Raw genomic sequence first — 27,858 nt, forward strand, 5'->3', positions numbered from 1 at the left:
TGAATTGGATAAATAAAAAAGCCCCCCCCTCAAAACAGCTGGCAAAAACTCAACTCAAGCACTTTTCTTAGAGTGAAAGATGCAGTTTCTGTGATACAAAACATTAGCCATGTTTTTTCAACAAAAGAGATGCTTGTATAAATAAAAAAATACTGCAAGACTGTTAGGAAGGAAATATATGCATTTTCAAAAGAATTTTCCTATTAACTTGGAATCTTATAAAATCGTTCCAACAGTGCTCTTTGTATGCTACCTGGCATTTTTTGGTGTTTATCTCTGAGATCTTCTATTGCTGTCTTTGTCTGAAAAAAAAATCCAGAAAATATTATGTTTATTTTTATATAACCCCAGAATATATAAATGCAAGTGTAGTGCAAGAGTGGCTGTGGACCCTAGTAGGTCCAATTTTTAAGTAGAGCTCTGTCACTTAATATTCCATGTAATTCTCAGAGGTCATGTGTCCTGTTGTGTTCCATCTTTTCTCCCCTCCCTTTAATTTTTTTTAAAATGCAAATTACAATTAATTTATGATCAGAGCAATCCTAAATCCAAATCTACCGGGTGGAGAATGGCATAGAAGTGCCCCTTGTCCTTAGATCTAATGAACTACCAGTGGAGAACCCGTGTTCACCATAGAATTATTCTTGTTATTGTTATTCATTTATTTATACCCTGCCTTTTCCCCTGACAGGGACTCAAGATGACTTACAGATATCAGAAAGAAGCAATTAAACATTGATAGAATTAAAACTCTCTGTCTCTCAAATCTATTTAAAACAATAAATCCAGCATTGCACCAGCCCTTTCTTTCATTAAAAGCCATCAATTTCAAGAGGCCTGTTGCAATGAAAAAGTCTTCATCTGCCAGCAGAAGTACAACATGGAGGGAGCCAGTTTAACTTTCCTAGGGAGGTAGTTCCAGAGTCCCTACCAAGCAGGCCTGTCAGGGTGGCAGGACCAGGAGAAGGGTTCCCCCTGAAGATCTCAAAACCCAAGTTGGTTTGTATAGGGGAAATACAGTCTGCTTGGAACTAAGCCACTTAGGGCTTTATAGGTCATAACCAGCACTTTGAATTGCGCCCAGAAACAGACCGACAGGCCAGTGAAGCTGTTGTAGCAAGGGAGTTGTATGTTCCTGCTATACCCATGGAAAACTCTATTTGCATAGATGTACTACCAGTGATCTTTCAGTGGTAGCTGTCATTAGGACCGGAAACAGAATGTTCCAGGGAAGAACTTCAAGCTGGTACAACTAATTATCTTCTCACTAAAACCAAAGGAAGCAGGGAGGAAGACACAAGTGGGGTGGAAGGAGGTAAGTTCAGCACCGCCCCACTTTTCAGCCTGGTTGCTCCAAGCCAGCAGGCCTTTAAAGTGGAATGCCTCTCTCCACCCCTTTCCACGTAGGAATTCACACCAGGAGACCTAATTACTCCTACTGAAATTAATGGGAAAGTGAAACTAACCCCACAACCTTTCAAAATAAACTTGAGGAAATATTTTCCCCTGTATAATCTAATCTATTTTTAATGTCTTTATACCACTATAAAGCCCACTGGAGGACACTCTCCCGAGTTTTGTAATCTTCCCCTTTTCTCAAATTCCCGGTGTGCACAAAAGAATGCATCAGAAGATGACAGGAGAGGCTCACTGAAACCCAGGAGACAATTTACCGTAGGTTAATTCTGCTACACTTTCTCTGTCTTCAGGCAAGTGTTGATACTTTCACTGTGTGAACCTGCAACACTGGTTTCTTATCTGTAATGCTCTTTTGAAAACCGAAAACCATATTAGGCAGTTGGGGTACGCTGGGTCCCTTCCATTATTTTCTATAAGCCCAGTATTTTACCTCAGCATTTTTTGGCCACTGTCATTTTCTCTTCCGTTAAGTCCAATATTTCAGCAATGCATCTCTTCTGTTTTCTTCCCCAGGACTTCCTGATACTCCAGTGAGGAGTTTAAGTGAACACCTATACATGTCTACTCAGAAGTAAGTCCAGCTGAATCGATCTCAGGTAAATGGGTGTAAGATTGCATCCTAACCATGTAACCTTATGCATGCCTACTGAAAAGCAAGAAACGCTGAACTCAGTAAGATGTGCACCCAGAAAAGTGTGCATAGGATTGCACTCCCACAGAGTACTACATTACGCATATGGCTTGTACTTTAAAACATAGGTATTAATAAAACCTAGTACACCAAACTTACCTTTTCAACTAGTTCTTCAACTGTTATATTCGGATCATAAGGAATGGGATCTCCTACATAGGAGCAAAATTTGACTGGAAACCCTCCATATACAGGAACAATTGGCCATCGGGTACGTTCATACAGCCACTTAAATGGCCCTGTGTGTAAATTTTTCAAAAATTCTCATTTTTAATATATGGTAATATGATATAGTCTTAGGAATGAGAAGAAGCCTTAATAATAGATGAGCAAAGGCCATGCAGTTGGTGCTAACTGTGCAAAAAGTATGTCTAAATTGTCATGCACAATAAGCAGCCTCAACCCATTGTATAATTATACATATTTTAAACCTCATTGATTTCAATGTGCTAATGTGTGCACAAATACATACTAGACTACAGTACAAGTAAATCCGCATTACCCGGCCATGGACCAGGCACAATTGGACACCTAAACAAATTCAAAGAAACTGAAGAGGAAGAACCACACAAACAGAGATGGAGCAGGTAAAGGAAAAAGAGCTAGGATAAGACAGTGTGATGCAACGCAGAGAAGGATGTATGACAGCATAAAGTTCAAGATGACAACAAAAATATTCCAGGAGAAAAATTCTAAACACAATTATACAGAAGTCCAACTGAAGCCAGTGGAATTTACTTATGTGTAATGTGTTTAGCCCTAGGGCATAAGCTGATATGGGAAGATGCAAGGGGAATCAATCTTACATATTTTTCCAAGTGCTCTGTATCCTTCCCGAAGATTTTTTGTAAATATAGGGATGATAGGCTGAGAAAGGTGGGAGAAAAGTAGCCACAATTAGGGCAGTAGTTCAGCCTCCACTACTTAAATATCTTGTATTGATATCATAGTTATCCTCCATGCACAAAAAGGAAATCATCTCATGGATGTTATCTCCATGTATAAAAAAGGTGTTGTATGGTAAGATGCCACAATTCTGAAACCAGTTTTCCAATGAAACTTAACACTTCACCTATGTCTCTCAAAATTTCAGGATCAGTATTTTAAGCTCATTACATAAACTGAAATCGACACATCTCAATGTAATGATAAACTATGGTTTAGTCCTTACATTAATAAGCTTTGGCTTTTTGCGTTATAATAATTTTAATAATAATTTATTATTTATACCCTGCTCATCTGGCTGGGGAAACCCAGCTACTCTGGTGTATCTGTGAGATCATCAGAAACTTTCACTTCATTGTCAAGTAAACTCTGAACTATGTTTTATTGAAACAATGTTTGAAGTTTAACTAAACAGCTTACCAATTTCAGGCATAATGCTACATTGAAGTTTGTTAAAAATGAAAGCGAAAGCTTCCAGTTTCCCCCTCCTAGTTGGGGAAGGGGAGGGAAGGGGAAGGACAAGAGTTTGAGACTCATTCACATACTGTAGTGATAAAAGTAATGTCACTGCCAATGAAAATCAGAGCAAGTTACTCAGCAATTTAATACTAAGAAAATGAGTGGGTGAGAATATTCATGCATCTGTTTGCCGTTTTGAAAAAAGGAGGGGATTCCCTTTCATTAATCATCCCAGGGTGCGGTCTGGAGCCACATGAGACCACCACCTTGCTGAAGCTGAACTGATGTGTGCGTGGTCACCACCCAGGAATCACATGGGCACCACCCAGGGTTACACGGTGGAAGAAAGGTGGTATACAAATGAAAGGAAATCAATAAGTTATATTTCTTCAGCTGTCGTGGGGCATGAGCCCAAAGATAAAAACTTTTAAATCTCACTGATTTCCAGTGGGAAAGAGTTAACTCTCATTTCTTTAACTCTCTTATGCCCCACCTAACAAGTTTTTTGAAGTTAGAAAATATCAAGTGCATAAGACAAAAGGAAAAACCTTTGCTTTAAGGATCCAACCCCCTCCCCTTTGGATCATGTTAATGTATTTTACCCTCCACAAGTAAGTTTAACTTCCCTCTAAAGTTAAATACATCTGGTGCACAGGCACTGCTGGTCATTGTCCTATTGAAAGGTTGTAGCCTTTATCCTGTTACTAGTGTATCAGGTGGAGTTGTCCAGCAGATGAGATTTCTCATCCCATGACACGTCCAAACAACCTGCCAGTATTTTCTCACCACACATGGATAAAACAGTTGTAGCATCACTGATCTTTCGAAAGGTTCTCTTACGGCTTTGCTGCAAATGCGTTTTCTATTCAGGGACACAACAAAAACCAGAAACACACACTTCAAATCTACAGCACCTGGCCACTCACCACTTTTGCATCTCTGGCCACGTGAGCAAAGCCTTTGCGGCTACCCCACAAGAGACCGTAGTTTTCGTCACTAAAAAGTGCTTCTCGGGCTCCACCTGGTAAGACTCCAAGCAAGTATCCCTTTCTCAGAATTTCAACACATTCCTCTCTTCCATCATGTGTAAGGCCATGTACTTTATAAAACAGTTTGATACCTGCAGGAGAAATACTTTGTTAAAGGGAAAACACACTATATAAAACAAGTACATCCTGCACATTTTAGACATAAAAAAGTGAAAGGTTTGCCATCTTTTATGAAAGATAGGTTCAAATGCAACAGCACAATTTTATACACTTCCACTCAGAAGCCAGAACCAGAGTTCAGTGAGGCTCACTGCCAGGTAAGTAAGTGTAGGACTGTGGCCAAAAAGTTGGCATCTTTCTTGTATGTAATAAAATTAAATTATGTTTATCAGTTGTGGACAGAAAAGGCATGAGACTGCAGGGCTAACAGAAAGCATCCATTTGTGTTTCTGAGCATTATATTAATTCATCCATGCAAACATGCAGCTTGTTGCACATCCTTCTTTGGAACAGCAAAATCTTTATATACACATTAAGAAACCAAAGCTTGATATATTATTCTGCTCCCAACATCTAACATTTAATTTGAAAGCAAATCTACATGCCATTCATGCAGCCTGCTCCTATGTAAATAACTCCTACTGAGTCCAATAAAAGTTACTCAAAATTAAGGGCAAGATCCAACATAGCATGAGCAGCATTCAGTAACATGAAGAGGCTTCACCTTCCTCAGCTGTAAAGCCTCCCATATACCCCCATAATTTGCTCTGGAGGATCAGAGGATCCTCTGAAACAGAATTTATGGGCATTTTGTGGGCTAGGGAGGTAGACAAGAAACCCAAAATCCATTGCGCACCATTGGATGTTGTCCTAAGTTTCCAAGGTTTTCAGCCTTAGATATTGAAAATGGATTACCAGGGCTTAATTATGCATACTGTATATCAGTGTTCTGAAATGTGTTTTTATAAATGCATTAGATTCCAATGTTTCTCTTCCTCTTTCATCCAAGGCAAATGTATCAAACATAGAAACCCACAGTTAATTTAACAGAGCACAGCTGCCTCCCCTCTCTAACACATGATCAGTTGTACCTACTCTGAGAGTGCTCATTAGCTACTTGACAGAGAGAAAGTGGGTCTACAGCCATACTATCTTAAACACGACCAATCTTGTCTGATCTCGGAAGCTAAGCAGGATCAGGCTTGGTTAGTACTTGGATGGGAGACAGAAAGGGAGGGGAGCACAAGCACACTGACTTCTGCAATACTGATAGTTACCTTGTTGTTCTGAAAGGCACCATCCCACGCATAGACACAAATACACAAATCTCTTACTAAACTGAGATTTTCTTTAATAATTGATACTTAATAACTGAGTGCTGAGAAGCTGAAACAAATCACTAAAAATAAAATGTGTTCATTCAACGCTTACATAAACTAGTCATATCTAAAGGCTTTCAAGGTCAAAGCTTATTTTCTGAAAGAGGCAAACAAAAATATTGCTCTTTAAAATAACAAATTGGGCTTCATGGATGTGGGCTTAAAACACACCACCACCAACAACAACCCCCCCCCCAAAGGCAACAAGACTTGAATCAGCAGGCAGCATTCAGGTAATTAGAATACACAGCGGTACAAGACAAGACATTATAGTTAGGCTTTGAAATTTAGAAAACATAGGAAGCAGATTGTTTAGAAAAGAGGGGAGAAGGAAAGGTATTGGATAAGGAGAGCTGAGAGCTGGCAAACCAGCAAAGGCTCCAGGGAGCATAGAAAGTGAAATACAGTGGTACCTTGGTTCTTGAACGGCTTAGTTGTTGAACAATTTGGCTCCTTAACACTGCAAACTCAGAAGTGTTCCAGTTTGTGAACATTTTTCTAAGCCAAAAGTCCGATGTAGCTTCCGCTTGACTGCAGGAAGCTCCTGCAGCCAATCAGAAGCTGTGCCTTGGCTTTCGAATGGTTTCGGGAGCCGAACAGACTCCCAGAACGGATTCAGTTTGAGAACCAAGGTACCACTGTATCCCTTTGGAGGAGTCCACCATTCATGTTCTTTTTCTATGTGCATTTTTCTAGACTTTTCTTGTAGTTTTATCAGCAGGTTAGCACATCTTGTAAGGCATCTTCTGGGCAGTACATGCAGTTAGTTATTCTTGGTTTGTTGAGGCAAGTAATTGAATCCTTCAAATAACTTTCCAGGAGATACTACATAAAGTGCTAATCTTGGCCTATTTTGTATTTTCAGAGGGGTACTAGACACTGAAAGAGCCACCCTAGACACCCCCAGGTTATAGAGAAACCCTAGTCCTTGGGTACATCTGGATAAACCTATATAAATGTAGAAGCAAACTAAAGTCAATGCAAACACAGCAAGTGGAAATGTCAATTATGACATACCTAGGGACTTGACTGGGGTTTTCTAAAATTGCCCCCGAGACTGGCCATTTCTAACACTGGTCCAGGCAAGATGCACATTATTTCCTATCAGCAGTGCAACAGTACCCAGATATGCCTGTGTTTCAGGACTAGCATTTTTAAATTATGGTGTACATTTTAAAGTTTTGCAACACAATGCACATGCACACCCACTACATTTTACCTGGTATTTTGGAAAAATGGTAATCAACCACTGATTGGCAGAGTCTGCCTGTCTGCAAATAGAGTCTAGATACAAAGTAGAAATAGTCTAGAGGAAAGGCTCCATGGTAAAATACAACAAGCCCTGGTCCTTCTGGTACTTTATCCATCCCGTGCACCTCATAACCTGTTCAAAGCACAGAATACAAGAGTTTTAGCATTGCTTCAATCAAGCCCCTAAGATTAGCAGAAAGCAACAGAGGAAATTGCAAGGAATGCCAAATGTTAGTAGAGTTATTGCAGTCAGAAATGGACTCCAAATTAATTTTTTAGTCTAACAGTGTTGAGTAGCCTGTATTCCCCCATTTCACTACAATGACAGTCGAATCAGATGATACTTTAATTGCACAGTGAACACCTACATCTGTGCTTAAAATAAAATCATCATCATCAGGTTAGATTTCTATTGTGGTCCTTCCTTTCCCAGCAATGATTTTGACAGGTATGAGGCTTAGGGCAGAAACATCCACCAGTAGCTCCCCCCCACCCCCCTACACCTCATTGCTGGTATTTTTTGGATTGAGAGGCAAATGCTCATTGGCACTGTGGTTGTTAAGGGAAGGATTTAACCTCCTTCCCACATGCTCTGGTCCCAATTATCATCAGTTCCTGTGCCTGTGATTAATTTCTTTAAAATTCAGACACAGTTGCACACTTACCCATTTCTGCAGCTCATGAAAGGTGAGCCTGGAGCTCTAAAGGAGCTGTTGGTTTTGAAATGAAAAACTTCACCCAAGGCTTATAAAGGACCTACAGGGCTGGATGCAACTAACCTGACACTCCAGTGGAAGCCACCACAAGGGCTTCTCTAGTGCAATGAGGCTTTCCTTGTTCTACTTCCACCAATCTACTCTGGAGGGTCAAGAGAAACCCTGGAACATCATGTGTGGGGAGGAGAGGAGGGATCATTCCATCTGGCAGGCAGAAATACTTGTGCTGATATAGCAACTGTAAAAGCCCAACAGTGAATTCCTCTCAGACACTTCACCCCTTCTTGCTTCTCAGCCCAGCCATGATCAAGGCAGAAGCTTACACACCTCTCAAATAGCCAAAAGTACAGCCAACTGGGCAATCTGCTGACAGGTATGAAACTCCTATTTGGCTTGCCATCTCCCCTGTTTCCATGGCACTTGGCTGTTTGCATGTGAGGGGTGCTCTGAGAGCCAGCCTAGAACCAAAGAAACTGGAATTTGGGGCTTCTAGTCTGGGAATGGGGATGCCTCGCCGTCACAGGTGGTGCACAGACCTACTGTTGGGTATCTCCACTGTTCCACCCTGGGAAGTGAAACCCACTGCATTTGCTGAGACCCTACATTAATGTAGCACAGGGACTCTAGATGTATCTGGTACACATCTTGTGGTGGTTTGAATAATGATGCTTTCACTTCCAGGGATGTCAGTACTTTTACTAAATTACCATTCCATCATGTAAAAAAAAAGAAAAGATTTTAATGATGCATAGAATCTTCATACAATAATGATAACCCAAGTCCCTGTTCATGCAGTCAAGTACCAAAGTGCCATAAAGCAGTCATCTCTTTGGCCCTTCCTCAAGTGTCACTCATTGGCAGCCACTCTTATCAAGCTACCTTTCATCCCAGCCGGTTACTGCAAGAAATGTAACTGTTAGAAGTGATACTTGACCTGCCTTTTAACTATTCCCTGCTCATGCCTTTTTCCTTGTCTGTTTTTGTCATTTGAAGTTGTGTGTCTGAGGAAAAGGACTGCTTTGCTGGTGACTTTTGTAAGCCACTCTGGGAACATAAATAAATGGATGTCTACTCACATTTTCAGCTAAAGTGCAGGGTATAAATAAATAAATAAATAAATAGTAGCTAGATAGAGCTCTATTCCTAATACCCATTGAGTTCAATATGGCTAACTCTCAGGTCAGTATGAATAGAATTGTAGCCTAGTGATACAATCCCATATTCATTAGTAAGAACCAGTGAGGTCAGCAGGACTTCTTCCAGGTAAACATATAAAAGACTGCTGCCTACGCAGTTTTAGGTAAGTCGATAATTCTACCAGTTCAGCTTACAGGGCTGTTGGCAAGCTTACTGAGATAAAAGAATGCAAAGTGCTTTAAACACTTGAACTGCATGATACAAGTGAATATTATTAAAATCGATTTCTGCAGTACTTCTAACAAAAACTTTAATAAATAATACTTTTAAAATTCATGATTAATAAATAATCCTATTACCCAAGTTGTCCCTGTGCAATGTGGAAGGGGGAGAAAATGGTGCTTACCATGCCACACTGTGCCATACATGTCCCAAAGATAAAGCACTGCCCTCCTTCCAGTGTCCCATGACTTACTGAGATAATCATCTCCTTTTACCTTAATCTTTATCTTGTAAATATTCAGAAGAAAATTAGAAAGGTAAATACATCCAAGAATGACTAAGACAGGTGACAGCAGAATTATGAATGGTGTTAATATCACCAAGAGGTACACTGTATAGTCTGTGAAAATCCCTAGATAATTATTTGGATACATCCAATTTTTCAGGAGGTCCATGAGCCACGCAACTTCTTCTTGTTCAAAATAAGAAAATGAACTGATCATCTTCTGTCTAAAATTTTTAAAAAGCAACTTGGCCGAAAAAGAAGTTTCTTAATGTTGGCCCTAGATATAGAAAAGAAACTTGTGGTTAATGCGGTGCAATTATCACAGCAAGTAATAAATTATAATAATAATAATAATAATTTATTTATACCCCGCCCATCTGGCTGGGCCTCCCCAGCCACTCTGGGCAGCTTCCAAAAAAGTATTAAAGTACTGCAATACATCAAACATTAAAAGCTTCCCTAAACAAGTGTCATGTTCCCCAGAAAATCAAGGCCATTTTCAGGGCTGCCAGGCCAGGAGCATCCCAGACCCTGACACTTCAGTGCCCAGCCCCTGGTGATGTCACAGGGCAGCCCTTCAGAAAGATGCAAATGGGGGGGAGTAGAGAAGGGCAGATCGCCTCTATTTGCACCCAGCTGAAATTTGTAAACTGCATACACAGTTTTCTTAATGTTTTGCTATTGCTCTTGTTAATTATTTATTATTATTAATAAATAACAACAACAAAAATAAACCCAGCTGGAGATTCAGGCCTTACAACTGCCGCCTGCAAGAGGCCAGGCAGGCCAACTTGGAAGCATCACGTCTGACGTGGTTTGTTATCGCTTCTCGATGGTGTCCAATTTCAACAGCTCCAGCGAGGGAACTGATGACACGTGTCTACTCGTAAATTACTCCCACTGAGTTCCATGGGAATTACGCCCAGGCTGGTGTCAACCTGGTTCATGAGCAGCCGCCTTGCGAAAACGGCTTCCAGCCCTCGCCGCGTCCCTCAGCTCCCTGTCTCTTTCGTTCCGCCTGAGCATCCCTCTCCCTCCGAGCTGGGCTCCTCCCCGCCTCCCTCGCGCCAGAGGCCGGCCAAGCTCCCCCTCGGCTCCGCGAGTGTCGCGCCCTCGCCGCTGACTCACCTTCGCGCGGCTTCGGATCGCGGCGCTCCATCAAAGGTTCAGCTCCACCATTCCTGGCGCGCGGCGGAGACGCCGAGGCGCGTGCAGGGACCTCGCCAAGTGGTTGCCGCGCGCTTGGGCCCAGCGCAGGTTTCTTGATGGCGGGGCGGGGGGCAGGCAGGGAATTTGCGGGCCGGTAGTGTGTGTGTGTGGGGGGGGGGAGCCGCAATGCAGTGCGACGTTACGCGCCGTCGTCGGGTTGCCAGAAGGGGAAGGAGACGTTCTGAGGGAGCCTCTCCTCACAACCAGGGGCAGCTGCGCCTCTCGGCCGCTTCCCGGCTTTCCTGTTGCGTCACGCGCCACTGATACGGCGGAGAAAGGCTTTGTGTGAAACATAATGTGAAACACCCCCCCCCCCCACGCTGGGCTGTACCACTTCAGAAGGCAGGTGGAGGTTGGCATCTTTCAGTGCCCCTTGAAGGGGAGAAAAAAATCATAACATAAGAGGAGGATTCAGCCCAGCCTGGTACCCATCCCACTTAATTGGCATGTAGCTGCTCTGTAGCATTGAAACATACCTGCAGCCTGAAGTCCTGCCCACGCAATGTATTGCCACAGGAGCGGCAGGGCCAATAAAACAACAACTGAGAATAGAGAAGGAAACGAGAGGGAAGTGATTCTAAGAAGATGTGAATCAGCCCTGTATGGGACAACTTGTATTCTCCCCCCCCCCCCGCTGCCCCAGTCCATTTTTATTGGTTTCTTTAGACATACATTCATCATACCACATTCTAACAACTTGATTTTCCTGTAATTAAACAATATGTATTTAAAAGACGGGCACGGATTGAGGAGGCAAGTGGTGGGCCTGCCAGCTCGGAGGAATCTATCCACATCAGCAGAGAGTATCCGATCGAAATGGTCCAATACTGGACCCGAAGTTAAGGGGGCCTTCAGTTCTATTACTGTATCTAAATTGGCAGGGAGGTCACGGTGGGACAACAGGACTTTCTCCGCAAAAAAGCTCGCAAATGCCTCACAGCTATGAGTCAAATTTGTGCTTAAATTAGCCAATACAAATATGCTGAGAGTGGGGCTTGTTGTGAAACTGGCACTCTGAGGATTTATTGAGTCAAAGAATAAATACAATTGAATATTCAAGCAGTCCTTTTTTTCAAAAATAGGATCTTTATTGAAAAGGTCAACAGAATCAATTGGCACAGACCTTTGTAAGCAATGTGTTGATGATAGACTAAATTGTGATTAGTTAAACCCAATAAATCAAGCTTTCATTTTTAAATGCATGCATAGAAATACTTAGGAAACTTAAAGGTAAAGGGACCCCTGACAGTTAAATCCAGTCGTGGACGACTCCGCAGACAGCTTCCGGGTCGTGTGGCCAGCATGACTAAGCCGCTTCTGGCGAACCAGAGCAGTGCACAGAAACGCCATTCACCTTCCTGCTGGAGTGATACCTATTTATTTACTTGCACTTTGACATGCTTTTGAACTGCTAGGTTGGCAGGAGCAGGGACCGAACAATAGGAGCTCACCTCTCGCAGGGATTCAAACTGCCGACCTTCTGATTGGTAAACCATAGGCTCTGTGATTTAAAATCAGGGCACTTCCTGATTGTCATTATTTCCACAATGCAGAGTACTAACCACTATATGATCACGACTAGATTGTCATTATTTTCAGGTGTATCATGGGGCTGACAGGGAGAGCAGGTCAGAGAGGTAGACGCGAGGCTAACTTGCAGTTAGTTTCTTTATTAAGGAAATGAAACAGTACAAGGAAGCACATAAAGGCAAGTTGCCCCCCCCCAAATAAGAGTCTATTAATTTTATTAAGTATTTGCTTCACCTGGATTTTGGTCATGATGGTGTAGGCTGCCCTGTACATGGGTGTATCGGGGGGGCGGGGGGGGTATTCAAATCAATACAAATCAAATCAATTCAAATCAATACAAGTCAATACAAATGTAAGGTTCCACCCCCCCAACAAAAGCTTGCCCCCCCAACAAAAATCCTGGCTGTGCCTGTGCTCCTGTGTCTCTCAATGACTCGATTTTCAGCCTTCTATTCCATGCATAGGTGACATCAAAATTATGGTAAAGTGATCTCATAACAATGTAAGAAAGCCTGTTCAGAAATGGTCCCTTGGCTGTGTAATGCCATTGTCAGAGAGGCACACCATGAAATTGCTGTAATATCTTTCTTGAGCAAGACAAATAGCTTTTTATTTTCTTAGACCTTTTAAACTATGTTTTACACTGGTTTTATACTGGTTCTACTACCCTGTAGATTTTATTTTATTTTATAATGAATTATTGCTACTAAGTTCCCCACCTTTTAAATGGAGTTTCTTGGTTTAAAATAATTTGTGATTTTATAATGGTGCTGTATTGATTTTTTTGTGTGTTATTTTATTGCAATCTTGCTTGTTTTTATACCTGTAAACCAGGGGTCAGCAAACTTTTTCAGCAGGGGGCTGGTCCACTGTCCCTCAGACCTTGTGGGGGGGCCGGACTATAAGGTTCATGTATGATTATATTGCAGCTCAAATCCAAGGCTGCAATCCTACACACACCCATTAAGACATTGGCTCAACTGCACAACCACTCCTTTAAAAATTGGTGGATGTTACTTCCAAGCACACCTTAATTCCAACTGCATCATATAATTTGGTGATGTAATTGTATGGATAGCTGCTTTGTTTGCTTATTTGCAAAGTAAAGCCTGATACTGATAACAGATTATAATGACTGCCTACCCAAGAAAATTTCACACTTCATATCTAAACTAGATAGAGTTCAGGGAATCACATGGCATGAGTGCTCTGTTGCATAATTTATAATAGCCTTAAGCTGGGGAGAAGTACACATTTTAAAAGTTTCAAAACGTACAGTGGTTGCATAATGGTAGGTTTTAAAAGAATGAAAGATTAATTTATAAGATAAAGCAGGTTGTTGCATCAAATGCTAGTCCTACTAAGAGTAGAAATTAATGGATATGACAACGTTCTATTAATTTCAGTGGGATACAACCTAATGCATTGACTCCCATGAGAGGTGGTGGACTCTCCTTGGAGATTTTAGAGCAGAAATTGGATGACCATTTGACATGTCTGATTTAGCTGAGATTCCTGCATTGCAGGGGTTGGACTAGATGACACTTGGGGTTCCTTCCAACTATACAATTCTATGATGATGATGATATTTTATCTATACCCCACTTTCCCCCCTGATAGGACTCAAGGTGGCTTACAAATTAAAATAAGAACCACTAAAACACACAAAAGGCCCATAAGGGCATCTCCTGAAAAATCTCAAAACCCAGGCAGTTTCATATGAGGGAATCAGTCTTTCAGATAGCTTGGACCTAAAGCTGTACAGTCATTCCTCAGGTTACAGATGCTTCAGGTTGGGTTTTTTTGGGTTAGAGACTGCCAAAACCCGGAAATACTGGAACGGGTTACTTCGGGGTTTCGACGGCCACGCGTGCACAGAAGCACTAAATCACGCTTTGCGCAAGCGCAGAAGACCAAATCGCAACCAGCGCATGCACAGACATGCTGCTGTGGGTTGCAAACGCTGTGGGTTGCAAACGTGCATCCCACACGGATCACTGTATAGGGCTTTAAAGTTCATATCCAGCACTTTGAGTTGCACCTGGAAACATAGCGGCAGCCAGTGATCTGATCTAGCAAGGGAATGTCTGTTCCCCATAACCAGCCCTGGTCAACAATCTGGCTGCAGTTTTCTTTAGCTAGCTGAAGTTTCTGAACACTATTCAAAGGCAGCCCCAGGTAGAGCATGTTGCAGTAATTCAAAAGGGATGTAACTAAGGCATGTTGTCACTGTGGCCAAATCAGACGTTTCAATTATTGATGACAGATACTGGTTTAGAACTGAGACAGTTTCCTTAGGTGGAAAGGAGAAACAGAATTGTAGAGTTGGAAGGGACTCCCAAGGGTCATATAGTCCAAGTCCTTGCAATGCAGGAATCTCAACTACAGCATCCTTGACAGAGGGTGCGTGCCATCAACTTAACCCTGAAACTCTGGACAACCTCCTCCAGAGGTTTCATGTACATGTTAAATAGGATGGGGGACAGAATAGAACTTTGAGGGACCCCACAGGCCAACAGCTAAGGCATCAAACAGGAGTTCTCCAGCACCACCTTCTGGGTTCGTCCCTCCAGGAAGAAACAGTCACTGTAAAACAGTGCCTCCAAGTCCCATATCAGCAAGTCTGCCCAGAAGCATACCACCAAGGAAATCCACCAAGAGGTCCAGCAGAACCAACAGGGACACACACATCATGTCTCATTCCATGTCATCCACCAGAACATCCAAAGCGGACAGACTAGTTCTCTTTGTGATATTTATCAAATCGTTCAAAGAGGGCTCTTAATATATTTCCTGGTCTCTTTTGGTATCTGTTTCGAATATTTTCAAGGGCAATCTTTGTCTGTTAAAAGAAAAGACATGAAATTATATTCAGTATTTGGAAGAATGGTATTCACAGGTAGCAATATTGTTGTACTTTGGATCCTGGATGCCTTGCGACTCGAATGTTTTGGCTCCCAAAAGCCGCAAACCTGGAAATGAGTGTTCTGGTTTGCGAATATTCTTTGGAACCCAAACATCCAATGGGGCTCCCACGGCTTCCGCTTGAGTGCAGGAAGCTCCTGCAGCCAATCGGAAGCTGTACCTTGGTTGTTGAACGTTTTCAGAAGTTGAACAGACTTCTGGAATGGATTCCATTCGACAACCAAGGTACGACTGTAATGGAAAAGTAAGAATTTTTCTGCATAAGAACAAAAAATAAAATCACCTTCATCTGTAGAAGCGTCGGCAGTATCCACTTAAGTTGGAGTAGACCCAATAAAAATTGATGGACTCTGAGTATTAGTTAAATACAATTTACTTCTGTAGTAATGAAGTATGTTTGTTCAGTGGGCACCATGCTATGCAATGTTGCTATGTATATGCAACCCAATACAGTGGTACCTCGGGTTAAGAACTTAATTCATTCTGGAGATCCGTTCTTAACCTGAAACTGTTCTTAACCTGAAGCATCACTTTTAGCTAATGGAGCCTCCTGCTGCTGGCATGTCGCCTGAGCACGATTTCTGTTCTCATCCTGAAGCTAAGTTCTTAACCCGAGGTACTATTTCTGGGTTAGCGGAGTCTGTAACCTGAAGTGTCTGTAACCTGAAGCATCTGTAACTCAAGGTACCACTGTATATATGTGTGCATTTGCCATACTTTACAGTGCAATGTCATTTTTCTTCTACAGGAGTGGGGATCCTTTAACCTGCAGGCCAATCTTGGCCATGAGGGGGTCTGGTTTGCCCATGGGTGATGTCAGCTGACTGGCAAGGGTTCAATCCTGCTGGATGCCATCTCACCAACATGCTTTCTGCAGGGAATGAGCTGATGAAGCAGGCCCCTCCTCTTCACCCTGCAGTTCAACTTTGGCAGGTGGGCAAGACTCTTCACCTTTCAGTCATCATCATGTAACCCTACCCACCTGTGCAAGTTGTCCTAATGGGTGGGGAAAGATAATGATCTGGTTCCCCAGAAGCGGCAAATGGAATTGCATATGAAATTGTTATTTGTAAAGCAGTCCTGAGGAGCACAATCTCTGTCTAAGCAGAAATGTAGCTAAAAGTTCTGTAATTACAGATTGTGGGTCCATTAAGTCAGTTATAGAACTCTTTGGGTTAGCTAGCTTTTGCTTAGTGTCAATAACTTAAATAAAAAAGAGAGGCTGAATGACAAACATGCATAAAGTACGTAAAATGAATATCAGGTTTTGGTCTTATATAAGCAGTAACTTCATATGCAGAAAATGATTCAAAACTGAATTGTGGTTTGCACAAGAAACCAATATATGTGGACAGTTTTTTGAGTGTAGAGATAACTTACTTTTTCAGCCAGCTCCTTAGCAGTCATATCCGGATCATATGGGATGGATTCTCCAATATATGTACGGAATTTGACTGGAAACCCTCCGTAAATGGGAAGGATAAATATCCGAGTCTTCTCATACAGCCACTTCAGTAGTGCTGCATTTGAAAGAGAAAAATATTTTGAGAGAGAATATGAGTTCCCACAGATGTGGAAATCTTTATGTACCGTATTTTTGGCCCTATAGGACGCACTTTTTCCCCTCCAAAAATGAAGGGGAAATGTGTGTGCGTCCTATGGGGTGAATACAGGCTTTTGCTGAAGCCTGGAGAGCGAGAGCGGTCGGTGCGCACCGACCCCTCTCGCTCTCCAGGCTTCAGGAAGCTCTGCGCAACCCTCGGGAGCCCGGCGCACAGCTTCGGCATCACTCTGGCTCCCATTCTGGGCCGGTGCGTCCTATAGGGCAAAAAATACAGTATATAAGCCACTTTGCCAAACCACACCTTAGCCCAAACATGCAGGCTTCTCACTGCAGCTTTGATCTTTTAACGCAGTGTGTGGCATCAGCTAAACCAAGGTTTGGCTTAGCGAGCAGTCTGAGTCTGGGGTTGAGGATATGCCTTCTCCTTAACCATGACCTGTAGCCAATATTTGTTATTGGCTACAGATTGTGATTAAGAAGGAGATCGCTTAACCATGGTCCTAGGTTCAGCCGGCACCCTAAGCCACACAGTGTCTTAGGGGCCACATCACACAGAACTAAGCAAATACAACTCAGCTCTACCATTAGGCTGAGTAATGCAGTTGCACTTCCACCATTCTCATCCTCCTGAACCAGTGCCCTAACAATGGCAATGCTAGTGGTTGGGCTGAGCTGGCTGGCTGGTTGCTTCCTTCCAATGTGCCACTGGCAGTGCTATTGGAAACGGCTCCTGACTAAGCAAGCAAGCAAGCAAGCACACATGCAGCCAGCTCAGGCCATACACTCCAGTAAACACTGTGCATGTATCACCTTGCTCATGAAACACCTGCAGATGTCACAGTGCAGCTTTGTGAGTGGGCAGAATTCAGGCACCATGCAGAACTGCAGATGAGTGTTGACAAGGGGTGAAGGATGCAGCTGTGTACACCTGCAGCCAGCCCAGGAACCTCTAAACTAAGTCACTTTGGGTTGCCCTGAGCAAGATAAAACTACCAACAAATTAAATAAATAATAATAAGCTAGTCTGATGTCCTCAGGTGCAGTGGAGGACACGCCAAGTAAGATTCGACTGACAGCCCAGTAGGATTCTGTACAAGACCAAAGGGATGGAATCATAATCTTGCCTCTCGCTTCAGCTAGCAAAGTGCCTTGGGTCAGCCCTGGCAATCTCCACTGTTCAAAAGCTTTCCTAAATGCTTTTCATCGGTTGTTGTGTGTCAGCTGCTAGCTACTTCAGCTTACCACTGATTTATGATGGACAGTAAGCATTGTCCTAGGTGGTCTTTAGAGTGAACCTATTCAAACTCTACTTCCTAACGAAACTCAGAAGCAGCATACATCAGATAAACATAGATTTCATGAATGGGATAAGTTGTCAGTTCATGAGGACGATAAAGTACATTGCAGAAGTTATATTAAGGGTGACAGTGATATATAGAAAGGAACATAAAAAGTGTAGCTCACATATTCTCCCATATGTTCTGTATCCTTCTCGAAGATTTTGTGTAAACATAGGAATGATGGGCTTTCAAAAAAGGAAAGGAAAGATAAAAACTAAACATTTTAACTGGCTCCCAGACTTTAAAATTTTAAAATTATAAGAGCCTCCCCAGCCCTGCTGGCCCAGAAAAAGTAGTCTCAACATATTTTTTACTGCAAGAAGCCCAGTTTTAGGCTTGAGCTTAGTAAGCAGTCATAAATCCATGAAAATAAGTGCTCAGAAACCGAACAGTTGGCAAAAAGAACCACATATTGTATATCTTTAAAAAAACCTGTCAACAAAATATTCAGTTTTTTAAAAACCCAGTACAACTTAATTGAACACTTTATCTTTGTAGTGGCAACAATGTGTTAAAGCCCAGCTGTAAAAACACTTTTTGCTACTATTTAGAAATAAATGTTGAACTCACTGCTCACTGGAAGCCAACCATGTATTTCAGTCTCTATGTCTAAAATTTGTGCCATATTTCTTCAGTACAAGTGTGTTTTAATACCAACTGACTGCATACAATCAACAATACTGTGGGCAATGTATAATTACTACAAATAGGCTACTTACCACTTTGGCCTGTAAAGCCACTTGTGCAAAACCTGTACGTTTACCCCACACCAGGTTGTAGTTCTCATCACTAAAGTTTCCTTCTCTAAGTCCACCAGGTGCAATCCCCAATAAATGGCCCTTCTTCAGAATTTTCACACATTCATCTTTATTGCCTTTTAGGCAAAAAAATAAATCAAGAAGTGGTCTGACACCTGAAAAATACACCCAGAACAAATCACATTTTTATCAGTATTATTTATAGTACAGATAGATATTATACAGTTTCCAGTGATGTAGCCCCATTAAGACTGCTTGGCAGTCTTTCAAAGTAAGATAATTAGGATGTGTAGACTTTGTAGACATTTCTTCCATTCTCTCACGTTTTCTAGCAATAGACTTTTTTCTGAAAAGTCGAAACAGGGAAGGTATAGCCCTATGGTAGGCAATCTTTCTGATGTATATTGTTTAACTGAAATATAAGTATGAGAGAGTAACACTATGGTACATGCTACAATGCAAATGTATCCACCAAATTCTTATAGTGTAATCCTATACAACTATACTCAGCACATGTAATGGCACATGTATCAGCAAGGTTATAAATTGTTGCCCTACTAAGTCAAAATGCTACCAGCCACCACTGGGTCTAACATACTGCAATGGAACCTTGGTTTTCGAGCATCTTGGAAGCAGAATGATTTGGAACCTGAACGCCAAAAACCTGGAAGTGAATGCTTCCATTTTCGAACGTGCCTCGGAGGTCGAACGGCTTCCGAGGTAAGTTTCTCCATTTTCTCAATGGAATTTGCCAACCACCCATTGCACCTTGATTGTCAAATGTTTCGGAAGTTGAATGGTCTTCCGGAATGTATTACATTCGACAACCGAGGTACCACTGTATTTGCGAATTAGAGTTGACCTTTGTCTGTCCTAACAATACTTTATTGTATCCTTTCAGTGGAAGCTCATACTTTGGATTTGGAAGTCTTCTAGGGCGGAAATGATATTACAGAGCCAGCAGATAGATATTCTTTATGACGCATCACAGTATTAGAGTCATTTTCAATATTCTAATTCTAAATATAAAGTAAAAGTATTTTACCTGGTAGTAGATACAACCCATCATCAGCTACACTGTAGATATGTCTTCCAGTCAGCGTATATAATCTAGCTACAAAGAGCATATAATCCAAAACAAAAGCTCCATGATAATAAACAATTACCCCTGGTCCTTCTGGTATATGCTCTATGCCAATAACTTCATAACCTGAAAAGAGCACAAAATGCAACAGATTACTATTGCTGTCATACATGTTACATAATGATTGGAGGAAAACAATTAGCAACTTGTCCCAGGGGATTTGTGGAGGAAAAATAGAGGCCACTAGCCACCTAGAAAAATGTTTCTGCCATCACACTTCTTCACTGCCTTTTGCTACAACCCCTGCCACATCTCCAAAATGTCCACCAATTTTGCCACATGTGAATGATATTGCAAGATGAAGTTAAGTGGGGGTTTTGGTGCAGCTTTAAGAAGAACTGAGTTTTAGGATTAGATTATATGGCCCGTCTTTTCATATGCTATGTTGTCCTGCAGCTCTTTCTTTGTGATGGCCCAAGTTTGTTCCCTACAACACCTTTACTGAAAATCAGATTCCCTTCTTTCATGATATTCCCTGAAATGTTTATTGCTAAGTGGCCTTGCAGCAGTCTGCCTGTGTGCTGAGATATTTGTCAAGGAAGCCTCCTTCCACCAGAAGAAGCTGAAGCAAATGGAAACTTCAGAGAGTACCTTTACTTGTGGAATACCCTTATCAGGAAAGTTCATCTGGCCCCCCCGTTTATTGTAATTTAATCACAGGTATGGACTTATTCATTTTGTCAGGCTTATAAAAACCATTTCAAGCTGAGGTTTCTTTTTCTGCTGATGATATTGACCCCAGAGTTCCTGGTTGCACAGTGACAATATTCATGCCTTTGCTTCAGAGCTTAATCCTGAAGCTCAGTTTTCTGAAGTGAAGTGGTTTATAGCATTCAGTGGTTACTTGTGCCTGTTTGAACTGCTAAGGCAGAAGGCAGAGAGTTCAAGAGTGCCCCTATGCTACATGGTAACGCTGGGGCTAAGAAATAAGAAGCTGGCAGCTTGTGCCACACTCTGGACTAGATATAAGTAAGAAGGTAGGAAAATGTGGGCTGGCTGATGGCATACTAAGGCTGCTGGGACAGAGCCTCATTTGGTGTAAAGGACAAACTTGCACTGATAACATTGTCACTATTGTTATTTAAGGAAATACTTGCTTACCATGCCATATCTTTCCAATTATATCCAAAGCACTTGTAAGCCGCCTTCTTGGTGTGACCCATGCTTCAGTAGAAGTGTTTTGAACTATGTTATTCATTTTCTTGTAAATATAGAGAAGAAAGCTAAAAATGTACATCATGCAAAACATGGAGATATATATTGCCTGTGACAGCATTAAAAGCATTAATAGCAGTCCGAAAATGTAACCCACGTAGCTTGCATTTTCTCCCAGGTATCCGAAACCAATCCAGTTTTTCAGCACGTGAGTAAACCAAGCCACATTTTCTTGCCCTGAAACATCTGGTGTGATAGCAATAATTTCATCCACTGTAATGAAATAAATAAAAACAAATGATTATTTTTACTCCAAAGTGATGTTGCTTCTTCACTTTTCTCGTAGAAAAAAACAGGAAGACAGTTTATCACTTTGAACTGTCACCCCACAGGCTGCGTTAATTTTTACACAGAATTCTATGCTATTTAACCCTGTTCCCCTTCCGCAAAAAACCAAAACCAAAACACCTTTCTAAAACAATTTCATACAAAGTTGTTTATAGACAATAATATAAGTTAGCTGATTTTAATTGTGGGCTAGAATGTACCTGAAATGCTTTCTGCTGCTCCAGAACCTGCTCAATTATAGCTGATCTTTACAGTCAAAACTGCAATGTATTTGCTGGGGGCGGCGGTGGGGGGGGGACCCCCCTGATTGTACCAGAATACAAAGAGTCAAATGAGAAATAGCTCTTTCTGAAATTTAACAATCTAATTGGCTTAAGCTGCAATCCTAAGCAGACATACTGGGGTATTAAGTTTCACTCTGTTCTGGAGTGATTTAACAACGTGCGAGTTGCTGCATCGTTAAACTTCAAAGGATAAACCTGGGCAACAGCCCGGATTGGAAGATTGCAATGAAATCAGGAAAAGCTGCGCTGGTAAATAGACAGTTGAAAAAATATATATTTACAAATAAAGCTGTATTCGGTGGATGAAAGAACATATGATTTTTTGACATGATTGGGAATCACATAGCCAGGAATGGAGAACTTTAAAGTGTTAACACCAGAAGGCGGAAAATATGAAAACAACGAGAAGAGGCAGGACTAAAGATTTGGAGATATGCTTCAGATGTCCAGACTATGGGGAGCCCGGAAAAATTAATAATTACAATTTGGATTACAATTTGGTCCTTTTTAAATTTCAGTTTCTTGTTTTTAATTGGATTATGATGTGGATATGTTGATTGGCTGTTTTTATTGGAAAATCAATAAAAATGATTTTTTAAAAAAGTTTCACTCTGTCCCATGAGCCTTATTTGCTAATAAAGACACACTTTGGCTTATACTTTTAACGGTAAAATACCTTGTGAGATCTCACCAGTAATCGGCACCAATGCGGGTGGTAGTGGGGACAGTGGAAATGGGTAATGGAGTGGCCATGCTGGCAGTGGAGGCAGAAGGATAGGTGGTGCAGCAGAGCAGGGTGGCGTTTCCCACTTTGTCCTCAAGCAGCAAAAAAAGGCTGCACCACCCTGCCCATTGTGGTTTGTGGCGTTAGTACGGACTATTGACCCATACACCACTAATCAGCTGCCACCAACAAGGTCCTCCCTGGTAAAATCCCTTCAGTCTCAGTCAGCTTTTCAATTCATAAAGGAGAGTGTATTTTATTTCAGACTTAAAACAAAACTATTACAGCATTCCAAACAGTGTTCCTCTTTACTTTCTTAGTCTTATGTTTCTCTCTCTATTTCTGCTACCACCCCACACTCAAGGACCAACTGCCCTAACTGTCTCTCTATTACCAATAGCCTTTCCCAACCAGCCAACCCACTCAAACCAACCAACTACCCACCCACAACTCCCAATGAACTAACCCAGACTTCTCCCAGAACTAGTTTTATAGACCCACTGACTCCACCCCCCTTGGTCCTGTCTGTGCAATCTATTTAACTATTTCCTCTCCAGCACTCTCTCATATATGGTAACGTCACATGGTCTTGTAGTAATGTTAGTGCTTACTGGGAAATGATATATAATGCTTCTATATTACCATTATTATTAAATTAATTATCCACCCTAAAGTAGCAGGTCCCACAGCAGATTATAATAGTTTAAATGCCTGTTGGATTTGAGCCAAGTGAGAGCATTTACTTTTTGCTGTTGGAACCCGAAAGGTGTTTTGCATAGGTGAGCTGCAATTTTAACAGCAGACTACCTTGCAATGCTGTCATTATGCACTCTTTCCTGGGAGCTCACTTCCAAGAAAACTTGAAGAGGCTTGCACTCTCATTGTGTCTGATTGTGTCATACAGTTCTCCAACCAATGAATTCAAAAATGAATATATCAGGGGGAAATTTGGATAAAAATGAATATGTTAGTGAAAATAACACAAAAATTGCTTCCAAAAATGTGAACATTAGTCAAAACTACATACAAAAATGTACTGCTGCAGAACTGAATTTAGGATTGGAAAAATGAGAACCTGATAGAACTAAAATGGACAGGTCCTTCCATCTGTAATTATGGGTTCATCTTATGTAGGCCTGAAGTAGCTTAGCAGAATTAGGCATAGATTTAATTGTGCCTAGGTTACTGGAAGCCAGTTCAGACTTCCAGTTCAGATCCATGACATTTTGATGCAACTCAGAGTATTCCTCTTAATGGATACTGAAGAGCCTACCACTTCCATGAATCCTTTGATTATCTTAGTCCCATAAACCTCAGCATGAAGAGAAATGAAGCTTAATGTGTTTAACTTCATTTGTCCACTTCAGTTCTCTTTCCCTCCCTCTACCCTTTCTTATTTCCAGAACTATTTCCAACAGTTATATCTTCCAGCTTACGTGATCATATAAAGTGCCAGGGACATAGATTGTGCCATGGAAATAATATCAATCCAGCTCAAGTTTAGTCATAGTATGCATTTTAGTCTGTTTTTTGACAAAAGTCCTCAAAGTGGCTACTTGCTTTTACTGGAATAATGATGCCAGAATGTGGTGTTTGCCCACTCATTATGGAGATGTCGTACTTGGGAAGGGAGAGAAAGGGCTAATAGGCTGACCAATAAGATAGCTCAGGAGTGGAGCCTAACTGTGTTTAAGGCTCAACACAGGGGTTTTGGCAGTTAGTTAGTTCGGTTGGTTCTTGTGGGTGGGAGGCATAGGAGTCAGAGTGAGTTAGAGACAGAGGGGAGACAAAGAGAGTGAATTGGATTACAGTGTTTCAAAGTATTTAAAATTTGTTTGTGTTCACAATAAACTGGAATCTTTGTTAATAAGTTACAACCTGACTGAGTCTGAAACCTGGTTGGTGACAGTGGAAGAGATAAGCTGTAGTGGTACAGGGTCAATAGTCCATGGAACGACCAGGGGACCTGTGCAAAAGCCACACAGAATAATGAAATCTGCAGACATATCCACAGGAAATATCCACTGATCAAGATCCTGTCATGGGAAAATCAATCACACTTGTTGCAATTTTCAAGTGGGATTCATTCACATACCAACAAATTCAGGTTGCACAATTAAACCTGTTTTGACCCTGGAACATAATGAATCTTTCACTATTAGGCAGAGTCGACAATAAAATTAAATGCATTACCTAGAATGTTATTTTTGTTTCAATCAGTTCTGGTCATCGGCAAGACAGATTGTTTCAACACATGGCAAAAAGATATTTTTAAATATATTTGGCAAGGAGAAAAAATAAGAATAAAATATTGATAGATGCAAAAGAGAGGAGGGTTCTCCCTGCCAGATATGAGACTATATTAGGAAGCATCTTTGTTGGTTGAAGGAATGGATGACATTGGAGAATTCACATATTTTAAACTTAGAAGGTCATGATAATATTTTCAGTTGGCACACTTATTTATGGTATGAAAAGGTGAAAGTATGTAAAGAATTTACAAATATACAGTGGTACCTCGGGTTAAGTACTTAATTCTTTCCAGAGGTTCGTTCTTAACCTGAAACACCACTTTAGCTAATGGGGCCTCCTGCTGCCACTGAAGCACTATTTCTGTTCTCATCCTGAAGCAAAGTTCTTAACCCGAGGTACTGTTTCTGGGTTAGTGGAGTCTGTAACCTGAAGCGTCTGTAACCTGAAGTGTATGTAACCCGAGGTACCACTGTAATTAGGAAAAAATTGTACAGAGTATGGAATAAATACAAAAATCTATTAGAGGCAAAAACACCACTTTGGCTCTCACCATTGGAAGCCATAGTGGTAAATAAAAAGAATATGATAGAAGGTTGGACAACTTATAGAAATTTCTTAAAACAAGAGGGAGGGAAGTATCAATTAAAAGAATTTAAGGATTTATCAGGAAAATTAACAACATTGTGTCAGGGACTGGGCAGAGGAGGAATGGTGGAGACTGCCTCCCCAGCCTGACCTTTCCAGGGAGGTGGAAGAGGAAGACAGTATAGATTTACAAGAGGGGTTTGAGGAAGGTCACAACTCAGAGGCAGATGAGGGAGAAAGTTGGGAAATAAAGGGAGAGGAGGAGGAAGCAGTAGGGGGGCGACAGCTGATGGACACACTGTCTTTAGAAAACATTCCAGACCCCCCTCTCTCAGAACCCAGCGAGCCTTGAAAGTAGGAGAGCAAAGAGCTCAAAGACAGAGGGCATGAAGGAGCACGTGTAGAAATGATGAATGAGGAAGTGGGAGAGACGGAGGGGTGTGTGAAGATTCACTCAGGACAATGCCATTATCAAGAGGCTGAGTTCTATAGCCTCTCTCTGTAAATAATGAATAAAAAGAGGCTGATAAGAAACATTCCCTTGTCTTTGGACATTCCTGGGCAACAAGCCAGGAGTTGATGATTGCTTTCTGATAAATGGATACAATATCATCATTTCAATGAAGTATTTAAGAAAGATAGGATATGATGCAACTGGTCCGGGAAAATTACTGAACAGACGCTTAGACTTGATTTCATCAGAAGTGAGTGAAGATGGCGGCTGCCAGCAGCGAAAAGACCTTTGGATCGATTTGGCAGAAACACCAGCGTGTGAGGAGATGCTTTTAGAGGGGAATCCTAGACATAAAATCCACACAGAAACACATCATTGCTTGTTTTAACTCACTTGTGGGAACAACTCAGAGACTGTGAAAGAAGGAAGGTTAACAACAGAAAGAATTAGAGGAACCATTGGAAGTGACTATGAAAAGCAGTAGAAGTATGAGATAGACCCTTCCGAACTTGAAGCATGGGAAGTCCTATTAAAAATTTATAATTTGGCAGAATATTCAGATTATTTGATATGTATAATTTGGAATATTTATTGTGATTTGATTGGATGGTTAAAGTGGAAAATTGAATAAAAATGATTTAATTTTTTTTTTAAAAAAGCTTACTGGGAAATGATATATAATGAATTAAATAAGAGGCAACATTTGTAAGAAAACCAGAAGTTTTCCTTTTGGGAATTATAGGGACAAAACTACCCAAACTGTATAGAAATTTATTCATGCATGCGACTACAGCAGCAAGAATGTTACTTGCCTAAAAATGGAAAGAAGTTCCAATGAAAGAAAAATGGGTACAAAAATTTATGGAATAATCAGAAATGGCAAAACTTAATGGAAAAATAAAAAATCAAGGTAACAAACTTTTTATAAAAGAATGGAAATGGTTTATTGAATATTTACAAATAAACGGTAAACGGATTAGAACATCGGCAGGATCATTGCGAAAACTTGCAGTTTTATAAGAGTATATATTTAAAATAGATGAATATATGAGTAAGTTACGTTAATTTGGAATATGCAGAGAATATACAAAATAAATTTAAGGAGCCACAGAAAGAGGGGGAAGGAAGTCGAGTTTCGAAATGTTAAATGATTGTAAAATTATTGAAATATATAAAATTGAAAATCATAAAAAACTGATTTGACCCTCTTAAACAACAAACCCTCTTCCTCCCCAAATCAGATTTGTTTTTGCGATACAAAAAGTGACAGGGAAGTGCACTGGACATGTGTGAAAGCAATTGCTTGACACAACATAATATAACCTCCCTGTAAACAAATCAGGATGAAGACCCAATGAACAGGTCATCTGTAAATGCCCTCATACTTACTTGAAAATCTGACTGTCTCACTTGGAAAGCAGCACCAATTCCTTGTGAACTTGTCACATTGGTTTTATCACCTAACTGCTGCCCACATAGTGAGACTTCCTGCATGCAAGGGTGGAAATCACCTTGGTGGAGTGTGTCACCCCATTTCAAAACCACACCAGCTTAATTGGAGGTGTGAATGTACCTATACTTTAAGCTAGCACAGCAACCTCAGGACACATTTTCTTACATGTCACAGCATTGTGCAATGATGGGTTACAGCAGTAGCAGACAGTGTGGTGGGGCACTGCTGCTCACCTGACCTCTGACTGGTCACATTCCTGCTGTTTAACCGGAGGTACAGGGGGAAGGGCAAGTTGGGAGTGAGGTCAGCATGGTATAAACATACAAAGCAGGAGCACTGGATTGGCTCCATCAATGTCTTTGAAACATACCCACCTTGCCAACATCTTCCCTACTCTACAGATAAGTAGCAGTGATGTGATGTACCAGAGGTCAGGTGAGTGGTGCTCCCCACAAAACTCTCAGTTACTGGGTTACAGAAAGTAAGACCCCCTGCCCCTTGATTTGTATCTTTGCTTTATTAATAAGTCTTAACATTTATCCATTAAGTGCACCCTTCTAAACTGCCATGAGTGAACAGGAGAAGACATTAAGTAGATTTTAAATAGCTCCATTCATTTCAGCCACTCTGGGCGGCTT

The 27,858-nt window shown here is 41.2% G+C and overlaps 1 protein-coding gene and 1 long non-coding RNA gene across 2 annotated transcripts; both read right to left on the reverse strand.

Moving 5' to 3' along the window:
- Positions 1–169: 169 nt before the first annotated feature.
- On the reverse strand, positions 170–27,858 carry LOC309374805 (uncharacterized protein). The gene is made up of 15 exons (XM_081919985.1): positions 27,157–27,858; positions 21,066–21,392; positions 19,866–20,030; positions 18,782–18,975; positions 18,187–18,247; positions 16,539–16,678; positions 14,972–15,075; positions 14,275–14,391; positions 11,387–11,409; positions 9,393–9,758; positions 7,102–7,266; positions 4,441–4,634; positions 2,917–2,977; positions 2,210–2,349; positions 170–302 (listed from the first exon to the last, which is right to left on the reverse strand). Coding segments are annotated over exons 1-15 (2,157 nt in total). The 5' UTR covers positions 27,158–27,858; the 3' UTR covers positions 170–203.
- LOC309373463 lies at positions 11,772–14,225 on the reverse strand. The gene is made up of 2 exons (XR_014170056.1): positions 12,733–14,225; positions 11,772–12,682 (listed from the first exon to the last, which is right to left on the reverse strand). It is a non-coding gene; the product is annotated as an uncharacterized lncRNA (long non-coding RNA).

Source organism: Podarcis melisellensis, assembly GCF_964234715.1.
Source record: "Podarcis melisellensis genome assembly, chromosome: 7".
Lineage (NCBI taxonomy): Eukaryota > Metazoa > Chordata > Lepidosauria > Squamata > Lacertidae > Podarcis > Podarcis melisellensis.

Bases quoted from the DNA above. Each gene is read 5' to 3' on its own strand.
- LOC309374805 (XM_081919985.1), bottom strand. The intron at 18,976-19,865 runs GTAAAATACTTT...TGTATTTTTCAG, and splicing joins TGGGTTGTATCTACTACCAG to GTGTCAGACCACTTCTTGAT. The intron at 16,679-18,186 runs GTGAGCTACACT...TTTCAAATGCAG, and splicing joins CAGAACATATGGGAGAATAT to CACTACTGAAGTGGCTGTAT.